Here is a 20,367-nt window from a genome sequence, read left to right as displayed (position 1 = left end):
TGTGAGGTCACGTAAAGTCTTGCAGGTAATTATGGTGAGTAAACTTTTGACCCCCTAAGCTTGTAGCTGGACAAGAGCTTTCAAACGTAACATATCATAGCAGTTTGTGCATGCATCACTTATTATCTTATGATGTTTTGTGCTGCATATTTTCATTTTCATTAATTGCCTCACTTTTTCATTTAGTTGGTTAGCCTTTTCCCTGTTCATGTTTTGACAGCCTCAAAATTTAGTAATTTTAGCTTTAATTTCAGACTTTTTGCCATTGTTCACCTTTTTCAGACTTCATCATGGAAACTTTGGATAAAAAGTTGGTAAGATCTGTTGATCAGATATTTTCAGGCCTCAAACATGTATTTCCTTCTCAGATCAAGTCCATATTTCAGTTAGATTTTTCTCCCTCTAGTGTCAATATTTGAACTAATTTTATTTCAGCCGTCTCCCCTGTCATAATGTTAAAACGACTTGTATGGAAAACATTTTTTTGGCAACAGAAAGACAAACTTTGAGAAAAAAACGAAATCCTTGCTGGATTCTCTCCATGCCAGAGATGTGAAATAGTAATTATCCATTCACTGGGAACTCATAATTGCACATCTGTTTTTTATCTGCTTCTCATTTCTCATTTTATATTCCAATCAGGCAAAAATGTAGTTCTGTGCTTTGCATCCAAATGCAAGAATTTGAAAACTTGTGCTAGTATATATTGCTGTTACCCCTTTGTGGTTGTTCTTGAGGTAGAGAAAATAGTTTTTCCATTGTTACAATGTATAACTACATACTTCGTTCATACTTTAAAATAGCTTCCAGCTGAATTGAGTTACACCTCCCAAATCCTGTAGTGTCCCAAGCGAGCATGGAAGAGAGCAAAGAAACCCAGTTAGATCAGTTGTTTTTAGATAAACTAACTATGCTAACAGTTTTATAACCTGGACCTCGTAAAAGAGGGCCAGACTTTTGGTCAGTCCTCTGATTTTGCTGGAATCCCCATTTGCTTGCGAGAGCGTGTCGGTGTGGCAGCTGGTGGTGAATATGTGTGTGTGTGTGTGTGTGTGTGGGTGCCCCTAAGGTGATATATGACTGCTGTGTCACGTTTCACATCTGACAACCATCCCAAGATGTACATCATCCATCCTTTCCCTTTTCCATGTGATTCCTCAATAAAACAGTCAAGCAGAGGGGAGGGGAGCCAAAAGGGTGGGGAGGGAGTCTGAGCTCACACACAATCGGCATGCATGAGAGAGAGAGTGAGTAAAAGAGAAATAGAGAGTGGAGAGAGAGCAAGTGGATGAGGGAGAGAGAGGAATCTAAAGGCAACTGTTGCTTAAGAAATTTCTTCTTCATCTTGCCTGTCTTGGAAGAAGCAGCTGGGATTGGATATTGTGCGTTAAAAGGCACCAGACCCAAGGTAAGACCACCAGCATTGTAAAGGTGACCCAGGTGTTCAGAGTTACTTTGTACTGGCTGCAAGGTTAATTGCTGTACATTACTGTTTTAGCATTTACAATACTATCTTGTTCCAGCAATGCATTACTAATGGTTTGCAGATTTTGTTACTAAATATAGAAGACTGTACTCGAATATTATTTCTAATGAAATGTATTGTCCTTGTTTGATTTTATCTTTCAAATGATCTTAAAAGATTTATAAATATGAAGCAGTTTTTGCAAGAATTGAAAAGCAAAACATGGCGATTGATCTATCTTACATCGCAAGAACCTTGTTTTACCATTTCATTATTTCACTTAAGGGAGTGACTTTGCAATTTAATCAGCATGCACAGCAATCACTCAATTATCTCTCTTTATTTTGCTCTGAGTGAGACAAAACCAAAGCATTTAGGTGGACAGAAGCTAAACACAGGTATATTACAGTATATCTGACCAGGTTGCCAATAGACATATGCTCTGTGGGAGGTCTTTTGTTAAGGTAAGCCATCAGCCCAATGGAGGTCATTAGCCAGCAGCACCAGATGAGAAATCACGCATATTCTGAAGATTGTTTATGGAGCTTGATGAATAGGTGTGCTAGAGGCAAAACATACTTGCCCCCCAGATGTGAGATGAACAAGCAGACAAAACAGTGCCGTTATGTGTGTAGTTATGACAGCCCATTCATAATCAATACTGCAGAATACAGTACTTCTTTCACTACCATATAAGCTCTTTATGAAGGAATCAACCACACAGTAAGGGTCTGCACAGAATTAAAGCCTGTTTCATGAGTGTTATTTTCAGAAGATGACGACAGCCATCAATTTACACATCAAATTCAATTGCGAAGGTTAACAGGACGACATAACAGGGTCCCTAATTAATTTAGCTGGAAACCCCTCCACAGCTTTGCTATGCACAGACCTTTTTTATCCTGTAGCATTCCGATCAGACAGGCGCTTTTCTAAGAAGCTAAATGTAATACTAACATTAGTTTAGCATTGGCTCACATGGTGTCCTGTGATTTGCAGCAAGCTACATTCAAATCCACTGTGTTTGCCTTATATTTATCACGGGGGGATATATTTAGTGTGGGTTTTAGCTCTGGCGTACAGGAGACACCGGGTTACTGGCGTCAGCGTGTGGTGGCAGTGCCTCTGCTTGTGACTGGCATGTTGCTTGGGTTGCAGATGGGCAAGGGAGGAGGGCTGCAGGGTGATCCCTGCAGGAATCTGCCCTTTGGTTTATTAAAAGCTGCTCAAACAATAGGGTGCTAAACAAGCAGAAAACAGTGACGTAACCCGTTCGGAGGAGGTGGGGGTTTGGGTATGACATTGTGACTGTGAAGACAATTATGCTTATTGGCAAATAGAATGACTAATACTAGATGAATACAAGTCCAAGGCACTCAACAACTGTGGACTCTGTGGAGCAAGAGCCCTTCTGAAGTTTTGATATGCTTGTTGAAGGACTCAAGCAATTTATGAGATGGAATCTGAGAAATTCATGGAGAACATTAAGTGATTCACCTCACTAAGAACTGCATGTAAAGTAGGGCATTCAATCTGTTAAAATGTTTTAACAAAATTAATCACATGATTTGCTGATTAACCGATTAATTTAATCACAACTAATCGCATATCAATATTAACTGCAAAAGGCCCCCAAAATCAAGGTCATTCAAATTTAAATATCACATCTTATACATATCTTGTGGCAACAGTAAAGCATTTAGACAATCCAAAAAGTGTCTTTAAAAGTCAAAACTTTGTTTTATTTCCATGTCATTGAATTAAAATCTATTATTGACCTACATCCCTCTGCTCTATTTTTAATTGTTGATTTATGTACTTGTGCATCAGTGTCTAGCTTTTGGAGTGACTCACTTTAGTTGTGTCACATCGCAGTAGTTTTCAGTGCCTCTAGTCCTAAGTGCTGAGTTTTTAGGATGTTGTGTAAAGTTGAACGTACTTTAGTTTGAAACTTTAAAAAACAACTGGACCTTTTGTGCCGGGCCCGGGCTGGTGGGGGGGGTGGGGGGGGGGTCAGACTGGAGGGAGGTTCCATATTGGTACGCGGAGACAGCGCAACAGCAAAAGCGACATCCGCCGGGGCAGCTTAACTGTATGTCCGCAGCCCTGATCCTGAGTTCTTTCAATATCTGAAAAAAAAAAAAAAAAAAATGTGATGATGTCCCGATTTCAAAAGCTTAGCGTTCCCACATTTATATTCCACAAATCCAGTGGACTGTGGTTTGTAACGAGTACAGGGGCCCTGGTGAGGTGAGAAGTGGTGCTTATCTGAATAGTGCGCACCGTCTCCTGCCATATGGCCCCTAACCTGTGGCTGCTTTTGAATGTCAGGAATTTCACAGTACTAATGGCACAGACGGCGAGGTCCCTCTCCAGCCCTGCCACAGCCTGAGAGGATCAACCATGATCAAAAGATCCATACTCTATTTCCACAATCACCAGTGCTGTGCCTAGGGACAGTTCATACCAGGGGTCCACTTCTTAAGTGGCATTAGCCACCAACAGACTCCTAGTTAGGTCACAATCCCAAGGCGAGTAGTCTGGGTCTGGGAGTTCTGTGCAACAGGGTTCTGGAATGTCTCACCCAGTTCTGGCTCCTGCCTTCCTCTTAAATTTGTTTATTGTTTTATTTTTCTTCCCGTGGGATAAAATTTGGCAGTTAGTGAAAATGAAAAATACTTTGTTTTGTATCGGTAACATCAACTTGGAAATATAAAGTCTTTTACTGTGAATTATACCGTCCATGTGGTTGTTTGTGAAATGAAGAGGCAAAAATATTAGGGTCACACGCAGAAAACACATCTTTCCTCCAAAAATGTCCCTTCTGAGAAAAACATATTTATTTAGGGAGTTCATGGCTCTGTTTCAGATTGTACTAAGAGGGCTAATTAAAGGCAACATTTGAGTACAGCTCTGTCAGATAGCAGAAACAACAATGTCAAAGTACATTTCTTAGCTCCTCAACAAAGAAAATAAAAGGGATACATATATCTAAAGAGTATAACAATTCTGCTAGTTTAGGCAAAGGTCTGAGGTGGACAGATGTTAATGTCTCAGATGGAGGTGATCGTAAGTCCTGCTGCTGCTGTTAGTAGACATACTGGGCTTTATAAATCTACAAGCCGAAGCAGGTGTGGACGCTATGGTGGTGAACCTTACCTTACAGCCCCTGCCTTGGAGTGCCTCTCTGTAGGAATAAATATTAGGGAGCAATACACCCCAGACTGTCCCAAGCGCAGTACTGGAAGACCTTAACTGCTGAAGCTGCCATGCATGGTTGCACCATGAGATCACTCTCTCATTGTTTATGAACTAAATTGGATCTGTAGTTACCTTTTGAGCCGAGGTGTCTATACTACATTTTTAAGCCTCATTATGATGACTTCAAATCAGTGCGGCAGATGTTCTGTACCAGCTTTGAATGTCAACACTCATGCCCAGGCATGACGATGACGATGATGGTTGCTGGTATGTATGATATGTTGATATTAAATAAAAGATGAAGCGAGTGTGTCCTATATCTGAAGCATCCGAGTTAAGAACGAAATGTGACGTCTGCTTGTGTAAACCCCTGCAACATATGCTCTCTGGTGCAGTTAAACATTTCAGCGAGTATTTATTTAAACAGGCAAATTGATACTTAAATTTCTTACACGAGGAATGCTAAAGTTAAATGATTCCCTGCGGTAAGAAAAACACAGGGGGAAAGTTTTAAATTAGCCTGATGTGTTGCCGATTTCGTGCAATTCTGGATTTCAAAATCATATTTTGACAGGAATGAAGAAAAATGCTGAAGTTTAGACATAATGCAGGATATTGTTTCAGTGAATGATAATTTCCTCTCTGTAAAACAGTCTGATCCAGGCTTGCGGAGTCAGTTCAGCTACTCTTTCTTCCTCTCAGTACACCAAACCTTTTAGCAGTTGTGGCTCCGTGAATTTCACTGCCACACACGAAACATTTTTATATCGTTGTCATGAGGACAGTAAAGCACTAAGGCCGTGAAAAAAATAAGTATATGTATAAATATGTGCCTTGTTTGGCAGTTGTATCCCTGTCATGAGAGAACTTGCTCCGAGACATTTCTTTTTATGAAAAATTCATTTCTGGGGAAATTCGCTCCAGGCTGTTTAATAATATATTAGGTTTCTCCACTGTGTAATAAAAACACTGTTTCTTTCAGTGTTGGGATTGTTAAAATAACAGAACAGTGGCCTGCCAGCACTCCTCATACATCACAGCCCACTTGTGTCTCCTGGCTGGAGACATATCTGCACTCACCTTAACCAACTGGCAAAGGCACAACAGATGTCTCAGGTCATCTGTAATTGAGGGGTTCTCACGCAGACAAACACACTCTCTCCTCCTTTTTTATCTTATAAAATGGCTTACCTGCCTAGTTGCTCCATTAACAACTGAAACAGTAGTGGTCTTTTAACCGCTAACTGGGCATAATACACAAAACACTTCCTGATATCGGATGGGTGTCTATGGAAGGACTTTACTGAAACTTGTACTCTGGGCTAACCTTTGTTCAATTCTTTACCCACAGATAGATCCAGACAGGCAGAACTCAACGGGATGGATGAGTTTAAAGAGAAAGCTCACTGCACATTTCAGTTCACATATGTGGCATCAAAACCACAGTGGAGACCTCTTTATTGTCTTCTGTAGGAGACTTAACACCTTTCTTTCATTTACCTGTGGAAGTTTGGACACTAGCACCTGTGGGTAGAGGCCAATATGAGGAACCAGCCTGGGATTCTACTTCTTCTGGTCACATGTCCTCTGTTGAGTATCCTGCAGGGTGTCACCGGCAAGGCAGAGAGTGGACACTTGGGGGACAGTGACCCTGACAGGTGTATGAGACATCATTTTGTCGAGACCATCACACATCCCATCTACAAGTGCAATTCCAAGGTAAAATGAACATGTACTAAGTAGAGAAAATTGGTGAGCTCTTGCATGGAGACAATGTCAAATCTCAGGAGTTGCTGTCTGCATACTAAATGATAGTCAGACAGGCATATCTGTTTATTGCTTATGTCAGTTTTGAGGAGGTCTTGTGGTCTTATTTCCATCACAGTATTTATTTCTTATTAGCATCCAACTGAGAGGCACACTGTGCACATGCACAAAAATCAATGTAAATTGGAGCTCCCATGTTGCTCATTGAATTACAAAAAATGGTCTGGAAGGTTAAACCCTCATGTAAGACAATACACTCTCTACACCCACAACTTTCCTGCTAACAAGATGTTTAAAAAAAAAAAAAAATCAAGTCTCCTGATACATAAAAAGATTTTAGGTTTAAATAGTAACCCCAGGGGTGTCCCTCATACTTATAATCCATGACTGAGAAAAAAAAAACAACCTGTTTTCATTTATTGAATTAGATAGCATGGCTGGCTTGTCTACTGACCTCCACCTTTAGTTACTTTGACACCTTGGCAAAGAACACTGCAAACAGCCTGCCTGTGAGGCCCAAAGCCTTGCCAGAAATAAGCACACATGGGGTGCATAAATGTTTGAGAGGTGGCACAGTGCCAGGGCTCCATACAGTGCTGTGCCTGAGTCATTTATTTTTTCTCTTTTGGATGTTGAAACAATAATGTGACTCAGATTTATCCCCTCAAAATAAAGCCACTGATAATGAACACAAATTCAAAGCGTTCTGATTTACCTGTACCCCTAAGTGGGATGGATTCACAGTAAATGCATATCAGATATGAATTCAGTTTCTCAGGCTTCCGCTCTTACAATCCCAGCTGGTCTGTGTCAGCAAATATGCAACTTCCAGTAAATGGAAGATGAGCTAGGCAGCCACCTGTGCTCAATCTAAAAATCTTAATTCTGTGAATATTACATGAGTTGCATGTTATATTTTAATTATGAAACAAACAACCACAATAAACAAAATGCATTGAGTTGAAGATGGAAAGACATGCTCAGGGTGGTTTCACATATAGTATGTTTTAAGTGAACCAAATCCAGTTCGGTTAAGGTGAACCAGAAAGAGAACCAGCTGCAAATTATCTCAGTGCTTTTGGTGTTCACAATGTAAGTGGACTTAAAAGAGGACCCAGTTTCTTTTTTGGTCCTCTTCACATTAATGTGGTCTCAGACCCCTTGTTGTTCACACCACAGTTCCTTAAGAACAGACCCCATTGCAGCTAAGGCTGTCACGATTATGACATTTGGCTGACAATAATTTTTCATAAATAATTGTGATTATTATGATAAGCAATTGTCATACAAATTGTCATACTTTTAAGGTTCATGTATGCTTATTACAGATAGACCTACGCCTTAAGCAGTAATTTAGTGATGTTTAATTTGAAATCATATAATAAAATGGGGCTATATGATTACTTTTAAGGCTTTAAAGAATATTACATTTTCCATTAAAATTTATTGCACAGGGATAGAATTACCAAAAAAAGAATATCTTATGTTATATCATTTATGAAACCCAGACAACACCGCAAATTATATTACATTATACAATAGTAATAATGTATACTATACATCTCGCATTATGTTAAGGCTCTTCGATAAAACCTACAAGCCCTTATTTCAAATGAAATCATTTGAAATTCTTTTTGCATTTGAAAATATGTTTCTTTATGTATCATCTCAAGATTAATGGAGCAAGCAAGCATCTCCTCCTGCATGTCATTTACATTGTGTGTATGAGCCAAGAACATTTGCCATTGCGCAAACAAAATTAAAGTGAAACTAAGAAACTAAAAATCCTCGCTTGTATTTTTGTGGGAGTTTGGCGTGAACCTCCGTAGATGGTACACCCATCAGAGCTCTTCAAAGCGGTTCATCTTAACACGCTGCTCTGCTCTGAATTTGAACCCTGCTCCACCTCCTGAGGTGGTCTGAGTACGGTTTGCTTTTGGGTCCTTATAGGGGGGTCTGAGACCACTTGGGTTGTTCATATATACACATTATACCGCTCTGAGAGCGCTTGGAGTGCTCAAACGAACTAGGTGTGAAAACGCCCTCCGTTAAAAACGCGATCCAAATAAGGCAGCTGAATCTGTCCAGGCCAGCTGAAAGAAATCGTGACAGTTCCTGCTGGAAATAACATATTTAACGTATCCCTCATTTGGCAAATACATGGACCCAGATGGGTTGTTGCTCCCTTAAAGTCATTAAAGAAGAGTGGGTATATAGCCAGAACAATTTGTTTCAAGCATCGACCACACCATTTAAGCATTTCCTGTCCCGTGAACAGTTTATGATTTGACAGGCCTCCACACGTACACAGACGCATTGTCTTAAAGCAGCGCAGACCATGGATTAAGCTTGACTCTGTCACCTTTATAAAAAAGCATATTACACATGGCATTAGTTAAGGGGATGGCTGTTGCTTCCATGCAAATTTCAGCAGTGCTGCACAATAGGACCCACCTGAGCAACCACTCTGAGATAAATATAGAGGGGAAGAGGAGTTTAAATCTGCTGTCCAGCTTTTGTCACCTTGCCATGTTTCCTTGAATATCCATCTTCCATGGGTCACACACCTAAATGGCATTTGAAATTTCCCACATCTATCTTTCGATTGTTTTAAGAACACAACTTTAGGCGCTTTGCTTGGGTGACATTAAATAATGACATCATCTAAATGAAGCAAGCAAAACTCATTTTCAGTCATGGACTTCTAACCATGATTTCCGTCTTGCATATCGGGTGCATTTTGGCCTCAGATAGACTATTGTCCCTTACAGTGGGGGTGACACTCCGCTAACGCTAGGCAGCTGACAGACAACATGACATAGGAGTCCATTTACGGAGTGTGCAGGAATGTGGCGGCCCGTGGTCTGGCCAGCACCTCACTTTTCAATGAACTGGGTCATGTTTGCATCTATCATTGCAGATGAGCCAGCGTTCTGAACACAGAATCGCATCACTCATTAACTTTTAATTACATGAGAGAACTCCATTATGGGGGGGATCTTGATGAGCAAATCTCCCTTTATCAGCCAGTTGACTACAGTGTCCAACGATGTAGCCAGGTGGATCATTGACCCCTATAAATTGGCCCTGCGAAGTGCAAAGCCTTTCATCTGTCACACAGCAATCCTCACAAAGCAGATGAGGCTAATTTGTGAGATTGAGGTATTCGGGGGAGTCAAGTAGCTTTAGCATCCAGGTCTGGGACAGATCAACCACACTCCCATCACCATGCAGGTGCAAGGTCAAAGTGAAAGAGTACAGAAGCTTTCTTTGTTCAAGACTCCAAGCCCTCTCAGGAAGCTTATCTTAGTCTTGTCTTCACCGAGGGTTCAAATTAGGCATGGCACAGGACTCTTGCTTCATAATAGTTAAAGATGCTTGTGTAGACATTGAGATACCCTCAACCGCAAGGGTTAAAGAGAGTTAAAAAGATATATGAATACACCAGGGCTCAAAGTAAAGGATTTCTTCTGCTGGCACAACATTCTTCCTGATGCCTTCAAAATTATGACAAGTTATTCTTGCATTTCGACAAAACCTACTGTATGTTAGCCAGCTAGATACTTTTAGCAAGCTATGTTAGCCAGCTAGCTGACGTTTCCTTGGTAATAAGCTTAAAACAGCAGAATTCACAACAACAATGTTCATGACAGGAATCTAAATGTATAAGGTGAAAGGCATTAAAAACACATTAAGAAGATCAACAAATGTAATTTAGTGAAATTTTATTTAAATTTAATGATTTAGGGAAAAGGCAGCATTGGCCTGATAGAACTACCACTTTCCCTATCAACTGGCGCGAAACCCTCTCACACTGGCCCAGGCCATCCTCATTTTTGTATCCCTAGTAGTAAATACCAAGACACCACCACACTGCCTAGTTTCTCACTGTCTATTGCTGTGTGACTTTACATATATTTCTGAGGTGCACTGACTTGAATGAAGTTCTGATGTCCACATTTAAGACCAGGAACGTTTAGAAAGTAAATAAGGTACATTTTGATTTCATGTTGACTTTAATCCAATCACATAACAAGGATGTAGCCATATATTAAGTAAAAATGACAATTTTAGCAGAACATAACTGAAAATAGAAACACAGCCCCTTTCAATTGTTCTGGAGTAAAAACTTTATTTTTAAATGCTGGTAACCGGTTAATGACTGGTTAATTTAGTTCCTATAATTTAATTTTTCCATGAAATCAGAGAAAACCAAATAACATGATAACCCTGTGCTTTGATCCTGAAGGAAACATTGCACGTTGTGGATGTTGCCTTCCATTACATTCAAAAACCTTTTTGGCAACTACAGTATATATAATATACAGTACTGTGTATTATATATACTGTATCGTGCAAAAGTAGGCATATAAGATGTTTAACAAAAACATTTGTCTTAAGATGGTTATTTATATCTTTCGCTGTATTGTGTCAATAGGTAATATGCATTTTAGACTCCCAAATATTCCTTCTGCAAATAGAATAGAATAGAAGAACAGGGAGCCCTGCAACAGATGGCATGGCCCCACAGAGACCCCCACTGAACATCGAGACAGTCTGGGATTACATGAAGAGACAGAAGCAATTGAGACAGCCTAAATATATAGAAGAACTGTGGCAAATTCTCCAAGAAGCTTGGAACATCCTATCTGACAACAACCAAGAAAAACTGTGTCCAGGTGTCCCTAGGAGAATTGGTGCTGTTTTGAAGTTGGTCACACCAAATATTGATTTAGCTTTTTTTAATGTTTACTAGACTTTGGATGATGTTAACTGAAAAATGAAAACAAATTATGGCACTATTTTTGAAGAAATCCTCACTATGCAACATTTTTCACAAGTGCCTAAAACTTTTGCACAGTACTGTACATGCACACAATTAATCCAGATGCAAGGAAAAATATTGAGGTAAAAAGTAAATTTTTCCATTTGTTTCCAATTCTAAATTATTGTGAAAAATGAGTTATTGAATTGTTGTTTGATATGATGCATTAATACAGACCTGATGCTGCAGGTTTTGACTGAGAAGCAGATCTGTCATTAAAACAAATAATTAAAATAAAATAATTTGGGCTGCATGATAATTTGGGATGACATTTAGTCCAAACGTGCCCACGCAGTGTATGCGTGTATGCAGGACAGAGAGATTTAGGCTATTCATTTATTTTAGATGGCCAGATGTATGTGTGAAGTATTTTAAATATTTTGGGGATATATTTAATATTAAGAATACATTTATTGAAAAGACGCTACTTAATAAGCTACTGTATACTAAGCTTGTTATTATTTCTATGCTGATAATTCCCCCACTTGGGGAAAAAAATAGCTTGTTTTCACTTATTTTGGGTGAGGCAAGTCCCTTATTTTGAGATTGTTTTCCAGACCAGGTCCCTTGTTTCTCTTGCCAGATCTGGCAACACTGCAACTGGTATATATCACCCACCCTTAGCACAGAGTACTGTAATAAAAAAATTTTTTTTTAAAAAAACTGTATTAACCATTCTTTTATTTCGTTCTAACCGGTTACAATTTCTGCTCAGAATGAACTGAAATGTAAAACATTTAATTTTTAGTCCCTGGTTTCATTGTTATGCAATTGGTTTTAAGTCAACAAGGTTGGCTATTTTATTTTTTAAGGAATCAATCAAATCTGTCCTTTAAAGAATTAACCAATGTCTGCTTAAACAACATTTTGCATAAACAATGGAACTAATGGCACAAGAGCCTTTAATGGCTGCCATCAGATATAATGTGAACATTAAGGGCATCCTGGCAGGAAAAACAGAACATAAACTATTGCTGTACGCAGATGACATTTTGTTATTAACCACAAACCCAGATACAGCGGTACCTCATATATTATCATTGATTGATTATTTTTCTCTTACATCAGGCTACAAGATAAATTGGAGAAAATCAATGCCTTTGTCAGTGGTATGCCCACCAGCTAATTAGGAAAAATTGGCAGTTTAAATGGCTTCCTTCAGGCCTAGTGTATTTGGGTATCAAGATTACCCCAGGTCTAAAAAACATAATGACAGAAAATCTCCTCCCCCTCATACAGAAAATTGAGAGCACTTTACAAAACTGGACTAAATTGGGCTTATCCTTGTTGGGAAAAATAATCATCTTAAAAATGATAACGGTCCCACAAATCAACTATGTGATATATCCCTTACCTCAGAGTTTCCCTTCCCCACTACTAACATGGTTTAATAAGGCTGTAAATTATTTTCTGTGGGCAGGCAAAAAACCTTCCTTTAATAGAACAAAATTATGTGCTGCTAATGAGGATGGGGGCTTGGTCTGCCAAGAGTGGACTGGTACCACTATGCTTTTTCTCTTAACCAGCTGTCTAAAATATATACTGCAGAAGATCAAGCTCCAGGATGGGTCTCAATTGAAAGGGAACTTACGGAACCTTTTCCCACTCAGGCTTTTATATCACAAACAGGGGGAGAAATCCCATTTAGGAATCCATCGTTGGCTTTTGCAAGGGAAACTTGCAGAGTATCACACCAGGTCACAGGGTCAAAGCCTTCCTTCACTAAAACATTATCACTTTGGCATAACAAACTATTAAAGTTGGGCAAAAAAAACTCTTTATTGGAAGACATGGGCTGGGGCTGGAATTATCTTTATTGAAGATATGTTTGAGGATGACAATTTTATGTCATTTGACCAGATAAGGGCTAAATGTAAAATTCCAAAAAAAGATTTTTGGAAATATCTTCAGCTGAGAAGCTGTATAATGTCTACATGAAGAAAACTCTCCCTAATACTTTAAACTGTGGTACAGGAAATATTTCAGGGCAACCGGTCGGCTAAAGTTGGGACATCTAGATTTTACAGTCTTAAGAGAAAATCTCACCCACCAAAACTCAGGGGTCTTAAGAGAGCTTGGGAAGAGGATCTAGAAGGGGAGATAGCTAATGAGATGTGGAAGGAAATTGTTAGGTACTGGTGTAAGACATCAAGGAAAGTGCAGACTCGATTACTTATAGGATCATTCATAGGGATTACTGGACTCCCTGTAAAATGGCGAGACTAAAACTATGAGATTCTGATATATGCTGGAGACGTGAAAGGAGCAGAGGCACACTCATTCACATGCTGTATGAATGCCAAATGACTGAGAACTTATGGGAAAATATAATAACATTCCTTAACAAAGTACTTGGTACAGAGTTGCCACAGATCCCTATGCTCTGTATATTGGGCATAATACCAGAAGGGGTGGGACTTTCGGACCAGCAGATTCTATGGTGCAGACTGGCCCTTACCACAGGTTGTAGGATTGTGCTCAGACACTGGAAAACAAAAAATATCATCTCTTTTAATGAGTGGTGGGGAGAAATGACCAAAATAGCCTACTATGAACTATTAATTTTTAAACTGAACAACAGGCAGGAAGTATTTTGGAGAATATGAGGCCATTACATGAATACAATATTGAATGGCTAACTAGGGGTAAGTTGACAATGTTAGTGTATGTAAGATGCTAATATCAAGATTTGTGAGAGATGGCCTGTATTGTATATCGAACTGTATGATGTTGTCTGCCCAGTAAGGTGTTATCAGTATATGGGAGGGATGGTCATGCTTATTTAGATAGGAAAGACAGCAATGTAAGGTGATGTTTGCCCTTATACGTCATAAATATTGGATGTGTGAGCAGCAGTTATGTGCTTAGTTACAATTGCCCTGGCTGTAACTATCATTTTGGTATAGGAGTGATAATTATATTTACCATTTATACTACTGTTATGGTGATATGTGAATGATTGCACTATGTTAGGTGATGCTACTGCTTATCCTGTGTAAAAAAAAATTATCTTAGTTTTTCTTGTTATTGTTATCTCTTCTGATTATGTATTTGTTCTGTGTGATGTTACGGTTTCTTGAAAAGCAATAAAAAGTGTTTTTGCTTTGCAGATGGTTCTCCTGGCTCGATGTGAGGGTCACTGCAGCCACACGTCTCGCTCAGACCCACTGATCTCTTTCAGCTCTGTCCTGAAGCAGCCTTTCAAAAGCACATGTTTCTGCTGCCGTCCACACACCTCTAAACTAAAGGCAGTACGTCTGCGATGCTCGGGCGGGACACGGATAACTGCTACTTACCGTTATATCCTTGCGTGCAGCTGCGAGGAGTGCAGCTGAATACATTTGAGAAATCATGGAGAAAGACCCTCTAGCTAAAACATATAAAAATGTTCAAGGTACATGTTATTGCTGATGATTCAGAGCAACCATTTTACGATTCATTAGCACTGCCAAATTGTTGCCAACAGACCATCGAGACTTCAAGGAGAATCACATCTCTTGTAAAACAGCGCATTCACTTGGATTTCCAGATGTTGGGCCGACAGTTGCACCTACGCATGAGCTCAGCTAGTCAGTTTACTTTTATTGCATTCCATTGTTTTGATCATTGCATGTATAAAATAGTGGATGCTGACAACAACATCATAAATTACAAGATACATTTGATGAAGCTAAGGGGAGTCTCTTTGGCAGACAATATTTTACTATCTGTTTGAGACTTGATACACAGACCAGGACAGAACTTTGGACATTTTGTATTTTTGCATAGACCTGTAGGCAAATTGATGCAAATGATGGACTTTAAAAGTTTGATGATGATTTGTGTGTAGGATAGAATTCAAGGTCTCTGGAATTTGCCACACGTTCCAGTACACATTTTTGCTTTATTTTATCTCCTTAATATTTCTTTTCTTTTTTTTTTAAAGAAAAAAGTATTCTTGTACAAATCGTATTGCCACTGGGGATTATTTTAGACTATGAAAGCCTCCTTACAAGTTTATACCACTGCTTTTACTTTGGGGTTAACACAGATCTATCATGCCAGTCTGTATGCAGAAAATGTCAGTGTTAAGTCTGTTTATTTCATCATCAAAGACTTGCAATGCCTTATGAAACATAATAGCAGCAAGTTGTCAACTAATCATGTACAGTTATGATAACTATGATGTTTGCATAGTGGAAATGTACAGTAAATGATGAGTCCTACAGTTCATGTGTAATAAAAACAAAATTAAATGTTTCAAATATCTCTACAATGGTAATGAATTCACTCACCACAAATCCCTTTGTTCTACTTTGCTGGAAATGTACTGCTGTGAAATTACGACAATTTGCTTGCTGGACAGGTTTGTACTCCATTACAAAACTTACAGCTTTTGGGCTCCTCCCATGAATGATATCTAATAAACAGTGCTCTTTACCACCAAAATGACATGCCATAAGCTTCCAGTCAGACTGTGATACTCCTTATTGAATGATACCTATATCAACTCGGTCAAAGGAGGGACAACACTCTTAAACTACATAGAAAATGAATTAACCACAAACAAAAGCCTTCATTGGCCAAAATCAAAGGACAATGCATCTACGTGTATATCCTCAGTTAATTTGTGATGACTTCAAGGACTTTAACACTAAAACATATAGTTTATACAAAATCATTTTGTTTAATCGTTGACCCACAACACTTACTTAGTTTACTAATTTTAACCTATATATATATATATATATATATATTATATTCATTCATTTTCTGTTATAGCAAAATTTGTGCAAAACTGTGCTAAATAAATTTGACTTGACTTGCTCTTTTGTTTTTCAAAGACTGACTGCCTGCCTTGTGCTAGCTGTCTTGTTACACATACTTTGGTTCTTCAACACAATGTGACTTTCAGTAGGGCTATAATTAATGTAATGGCTAATTTGACAGCATGACAGACAGTCCACATAATTGCTGTCAGTTGAGTTCCCTGTAATGTTTAGGGCTGCCCTAAGACATCTACCCACTGATATACACAATAGGCTGCAAAGTTAAATGTCACATTACATTGTTCTTAGACCTTATTAATTCTAGAACATTCCAGATGTTGCACACGTGTGTGTCTTTATCCCCTCTAAAGCAAGTGATAATTCAAGTAATACTGACAAGTCATTCAAACAAAAACTGGTTAAAGTAGATCACCAGGAGGTTAGGCCAAGTATTAATTTAACCCAGCCCGATTTTGGCCCAAGCTTGTGAATTTTCCTACTGCTGTGTCCAAATGTGACCATCAGATACAGAAAAATATGAAAATAAATAATATAATATATATACTGCCAGAAATATTGTAAAGGGAGAAAGTTACAGAAATGTACAATCTACACAAATGGGTGTGTTCTGCCAAGATTCTGAACTAAATGGAAGCAATCTCGGCTCTATTGCGTTATAGTGATCATTTAATCAAACGTGACTGTAATATCATTTTGATCTCCCAAAAGATAACAAAGGGAGCTTTACATCAGTATGAAGCATTGTAGTATTACTGTACAGTATGTCCTCTCATATTATTTGACTGAAGCCAATATCAGACGCAATTTTTTCATTACTCACCTTGAAAGGCTATTCTGACACCATTGTGCTTGCATCACTCACTCTCTATTACATTGCACAATCCTTTACTGTGCTTGCTGGGCATCCACTGCTACTTTGCGATAAAAATCTGTTTTTTCCGAAATGAGACAAATAAATAAATAAATAAAATGATCGTAAACATAAGCTAAACATAAATTTCTACCTCAAATGCGTTAATGTCATTAAATCCATCAGCATGATGTTATCAGCCACCTCTGAGTAGGCTTCCCATGTAACAACTAGTGTAGCAAACGCGCCCCCTTGTGGCCAACATAGTAACTGGACTTTTAATTTCCTTTCTTTCAATAGTTCACGCAGTGAAATATTTACCGTTTACTCACCCTCATATCGTTCCAAACCCGCGTGTTTCTCTTTCCTCCTTGAAACACAAAATGTTTACGTTCCTCTTTTCAATACAATAAAAGCACATTGAACATGATGCGACACAATTACTGTCACGTCACGTCATTCTTATGTTTCCCCAAGGACTCTTATGTTGAACGTTTGAAAAGACTCTTAATTTGAAGTTTTGTATCTTCCATCTGTTATGTCTGTCTTGCTTCCATTGCCCTAATTCTTGTCCCAGGTATAACTCGTCTTCTTATTAGCCCATGTGTACAAATAGACTACCCACGTGTTCTTGTTTTTAATGTTAGTGCGTTATGAGCCAGCACACTGCTGTAGTGTTTCTTTGCTTTCTCTTTCTCTATTTAAGTTCTGCGTTTGGATCCCAACTCTCTCGCCTCTTCCCTGCACAAACCCTGACAGAACCCACCAGAGGCCGTCGAACGTAACAAACAATACCTTCAAAAGAAGTCACTATGACGTGTGCGCTGTATTTAAAGTTTTCCGAAGTCATGCGATATTGGTGTGTGTGTAAAACACGGATATTTAAGTCGTTATTTGGTGAACATCCCTCAAGCTCAGTCGCAGCGTTCACATATTTCAAATTTGCCGGTGACAGATGTGACATACAAGCACATGCCATATCTCCTTTCCACACGACGACTTAACACGTGCAAGCCAAAGTAGCTGGTGAATCAGAGCAACCATTTTATGAATCATTAGCATTGCCAAACGGGTGCCTTATTTATTTATTTATTTATTTGGAGCTTGAGCCCCACTGGTCAATTCATTCACTTTCGTTGCATTGAAGAGAGCAAGGTGAATATTGTTCAAAATATCTCATTTTGTGTTCCAGGGAAGAAAGAACGTCTTGATCAATTAGCTTTAGCAAATTCAGGCGCGGGGAGCATCTCACCTTCCAAAAATAATTTTACGAGTTATGCATTTTAATTTTATAAAAACATTATATCAGATTAAATTGAGTCTTTAACAAAATAAAATGGAAAAAAAAAATCCTAAATATCTTACATTTCGTTAATTTAATTTTGTAAAAAAAAAAAAAAATATGTAAAAGTAGTAGCCTATGACTGAAACTGGATACCTAGTTGCCCTGGTCCAATTCAAAGCTAAGACTTTTGTTTTTTGAAATGGAAAGTCAGACAATCTGAGTAGCCTAAATTGTAGGCCATGGGTAATTAAACAGCAAGTTATGCCAAGCCAGATACAGACTCGTTAATGTCCCTGTTATGAAATTGAAATGTGTAAATCTTAAAAATAAGAAATAATAATTCTTGAGTATATCTGAGGTATCCTCATTTTAACCTGCTGTACTTCTCTACTTGTACCCTGACTTGCATATTTAAGAGAAGTGAGAAACATTTCAGTAAAAATATATGGGTCTGACAGCAGAGGAAGAATACTGTTCTTATCTTTGTATTTGGGTTAGGGTCTTTTCTCTATAGATTTTCCACAGACGTATGTAATAATTTACTTACCTAAATTAGATCAACAATGGATTTGTATTATCTGCAGTATGCTCGTTATGGATAGCATGATGTAATGCCTGACAGTTTCATCCTAACAGCACATATATAAATCATGCACTTTTTGTGGTTGCTTTGCTTGTTGGTCATATCTCTGCAGTCGAAGATGAAAATTGTATTCCTCTTCTAATCTTAAATATTTTAGGAGTTGTCTCAGCCCGAAACAAGGTATGGCTAAAAGCACTTATGGAATATGTCCACCAGATAGCAGCAAACTCTTTCAGATTTAGTGGCCCCCCAAAAGTATTTGGACACCATGGCTGCACTTACAGTAAAAATGTGTGATATTCATTGCATAAAAAAACAAAAAGAAATCAAAACAAGTGCCATTTATTTTAAAGATAGCACAAGCACACCTTTCAAGCAAAACATTTCACAAGATGATGTTTGTTAAAGGTGCAATATTTAACAATTTTCATGTAATATTTGCCTTTTTTTTTTTTTTTTTTTTTGCCAATGTGTGAACGGCTTGTAACGCAACTTAAAAAATGAGCCCTTCCCGGACTTCCTAGATTTCCTATTAAAGCCTGTAGACTGATTTTCATGCGAAGGGAGCGGGTTGATTTTGCCGGGAAAATCCAAAGGATGTGACGTTTATGCACGCTCCCAAGAGCCTTGCCTCAGACAGTAATAGCTTCTCTTCCACTATTCAACAGCGACAACAAACTGTAACACTTGGTAACGTTATCTTAGAGATGGAATCCAGCAAACGTCCGGCTCCCATTACAACACCGGCTCCTACACGAACTCAGAGTAAGCAACAAAAAAATACTAAAAAAACATTTATCTACTGAATCCCATCTGGCTAAGTGGGAACGTGATCGTGGTCGAGTGAAAACTAGAGCGAACATCGGCAGGGCATTTGATTCCTGGAGGGACCTTCGTTCGGTTTTGGGGACCCTGAATTGGCATTCTTCTTATTGGACAGGTAAGCTTACATAACTGCAAAGCATGTGAAATCTAGTGCCATAAGGATTGATCTGTGTAATTTTAGCTAACTTGATCTTGCCTGCACAGTAACTGTTAATGTTAATCTGTAATTATTCAGCAAGGTAAACTACAATAACACATGAATGCTAGACAATGTTCAAGATAATGCAAAAAGACCCATTCATTAGTGTAACGTAACTTGGTTATGCAGAAAATATATAGCGCATCGATATATCAAAATGACAGTTGTGATGGAATCACATCAATACTGAATTGTCAACATATTTATAATGTACAGTCTATTTAATAAACAGCTACTGTCATCATCCACCAAATTTAGCTAACAGCGATTGATGAAGCTGGCTAGCTAGCTAACACCGACATCGTATAAATGCAATCAATGTATCATGCAAAGAAAAGTGATTACTTCAAACTACAGTCTCACATAGTCAGACCTATATCCACACTTTGTTTTAGCCCTGTTCCAGCACTGGAGAGTCAAATGTAATATATAGTCTCAAAGTTTGTAGTAAAACAATCATAACTGTGTAATTTTAGTTATGCTACCTCCTCTGTCAGCATGATGCCGGTGAATCACGTTCAGTCTCTTTGTAGGTTATGTCATTGTTTTGGCCGATGCTCGAGTCCCTATTGAGTGTGTGCACGAGCACGAGCAACAG

The 20,367-nt window shown here is 38.6% G+C and overlaps 1 protein-coding gene across 1 annotated transcript; it reads left to right on the top strand.

Annotated features, from left to right (window-relative positions):
• The first annotated feature begins 1,279 nt into the window (after positions 1-1,279).
• Positions 1,280-15,500, top strand: ndp (norrin cystine knot growth factor NDP). The gene is made up of 3 exons (XM_051709693.1): positions 1,280-1,408; positions 6,018-6,385; positions 14,369-15,500. The coding sequence occupies exons 2-3, from the start codon at positions 6,209-6,211 to the stop codon at positions 14,591-14,593; spliced, it is 402 nt and encodes a 133-aa protein (XP_051565653.1). The 5' UTR covers positions 1,280-1,408; positions 6,018-6,208; the 3' UTR covers positions 14,594-15,500.
• Positions 15,501-20,367: the final 4,867 nt, after the last annotated feature.

The sequence above is a fragment of the Myxocyprinus asiaticus genome, chromosome 11 (genome assembly GCF_019703515.2).
Source record: "Myxocyprinus asiaticus isolate MX2 ecotype Aquarium Trade chromosome 11, UBuf_Myxa_2, whole genome shotgun sequence".
Classification (NCBI taxonomy): Eukaryota; Metazoa; Chordata; class Actinopteri; order Cypriniformes; family Catostomidae; genus Myxocyprinus; species Myxocyprinus asiaticus.
The sequence above is the reverse complement of the archived record's forward strand: the minus strand, read 5'-3'. Positions and strand labels throughout refer to the sequence as shown.

Coding starts and splice junctions, on each gene's coding strand:
- ndp (XM_051709693.1), top strand. CDS start 6,209: ATGAGGAACCAGCCTGGGATTCTACTTCTTCTGGTCACATGTCCTCTG. Junction 6,386..14,368: donor TCTACAAGTGCAATTCCAAG/GTAAAATGAACA, acceptor TTTGCTTTGCAG/ATGGTTCTCCTGGCTCGATG.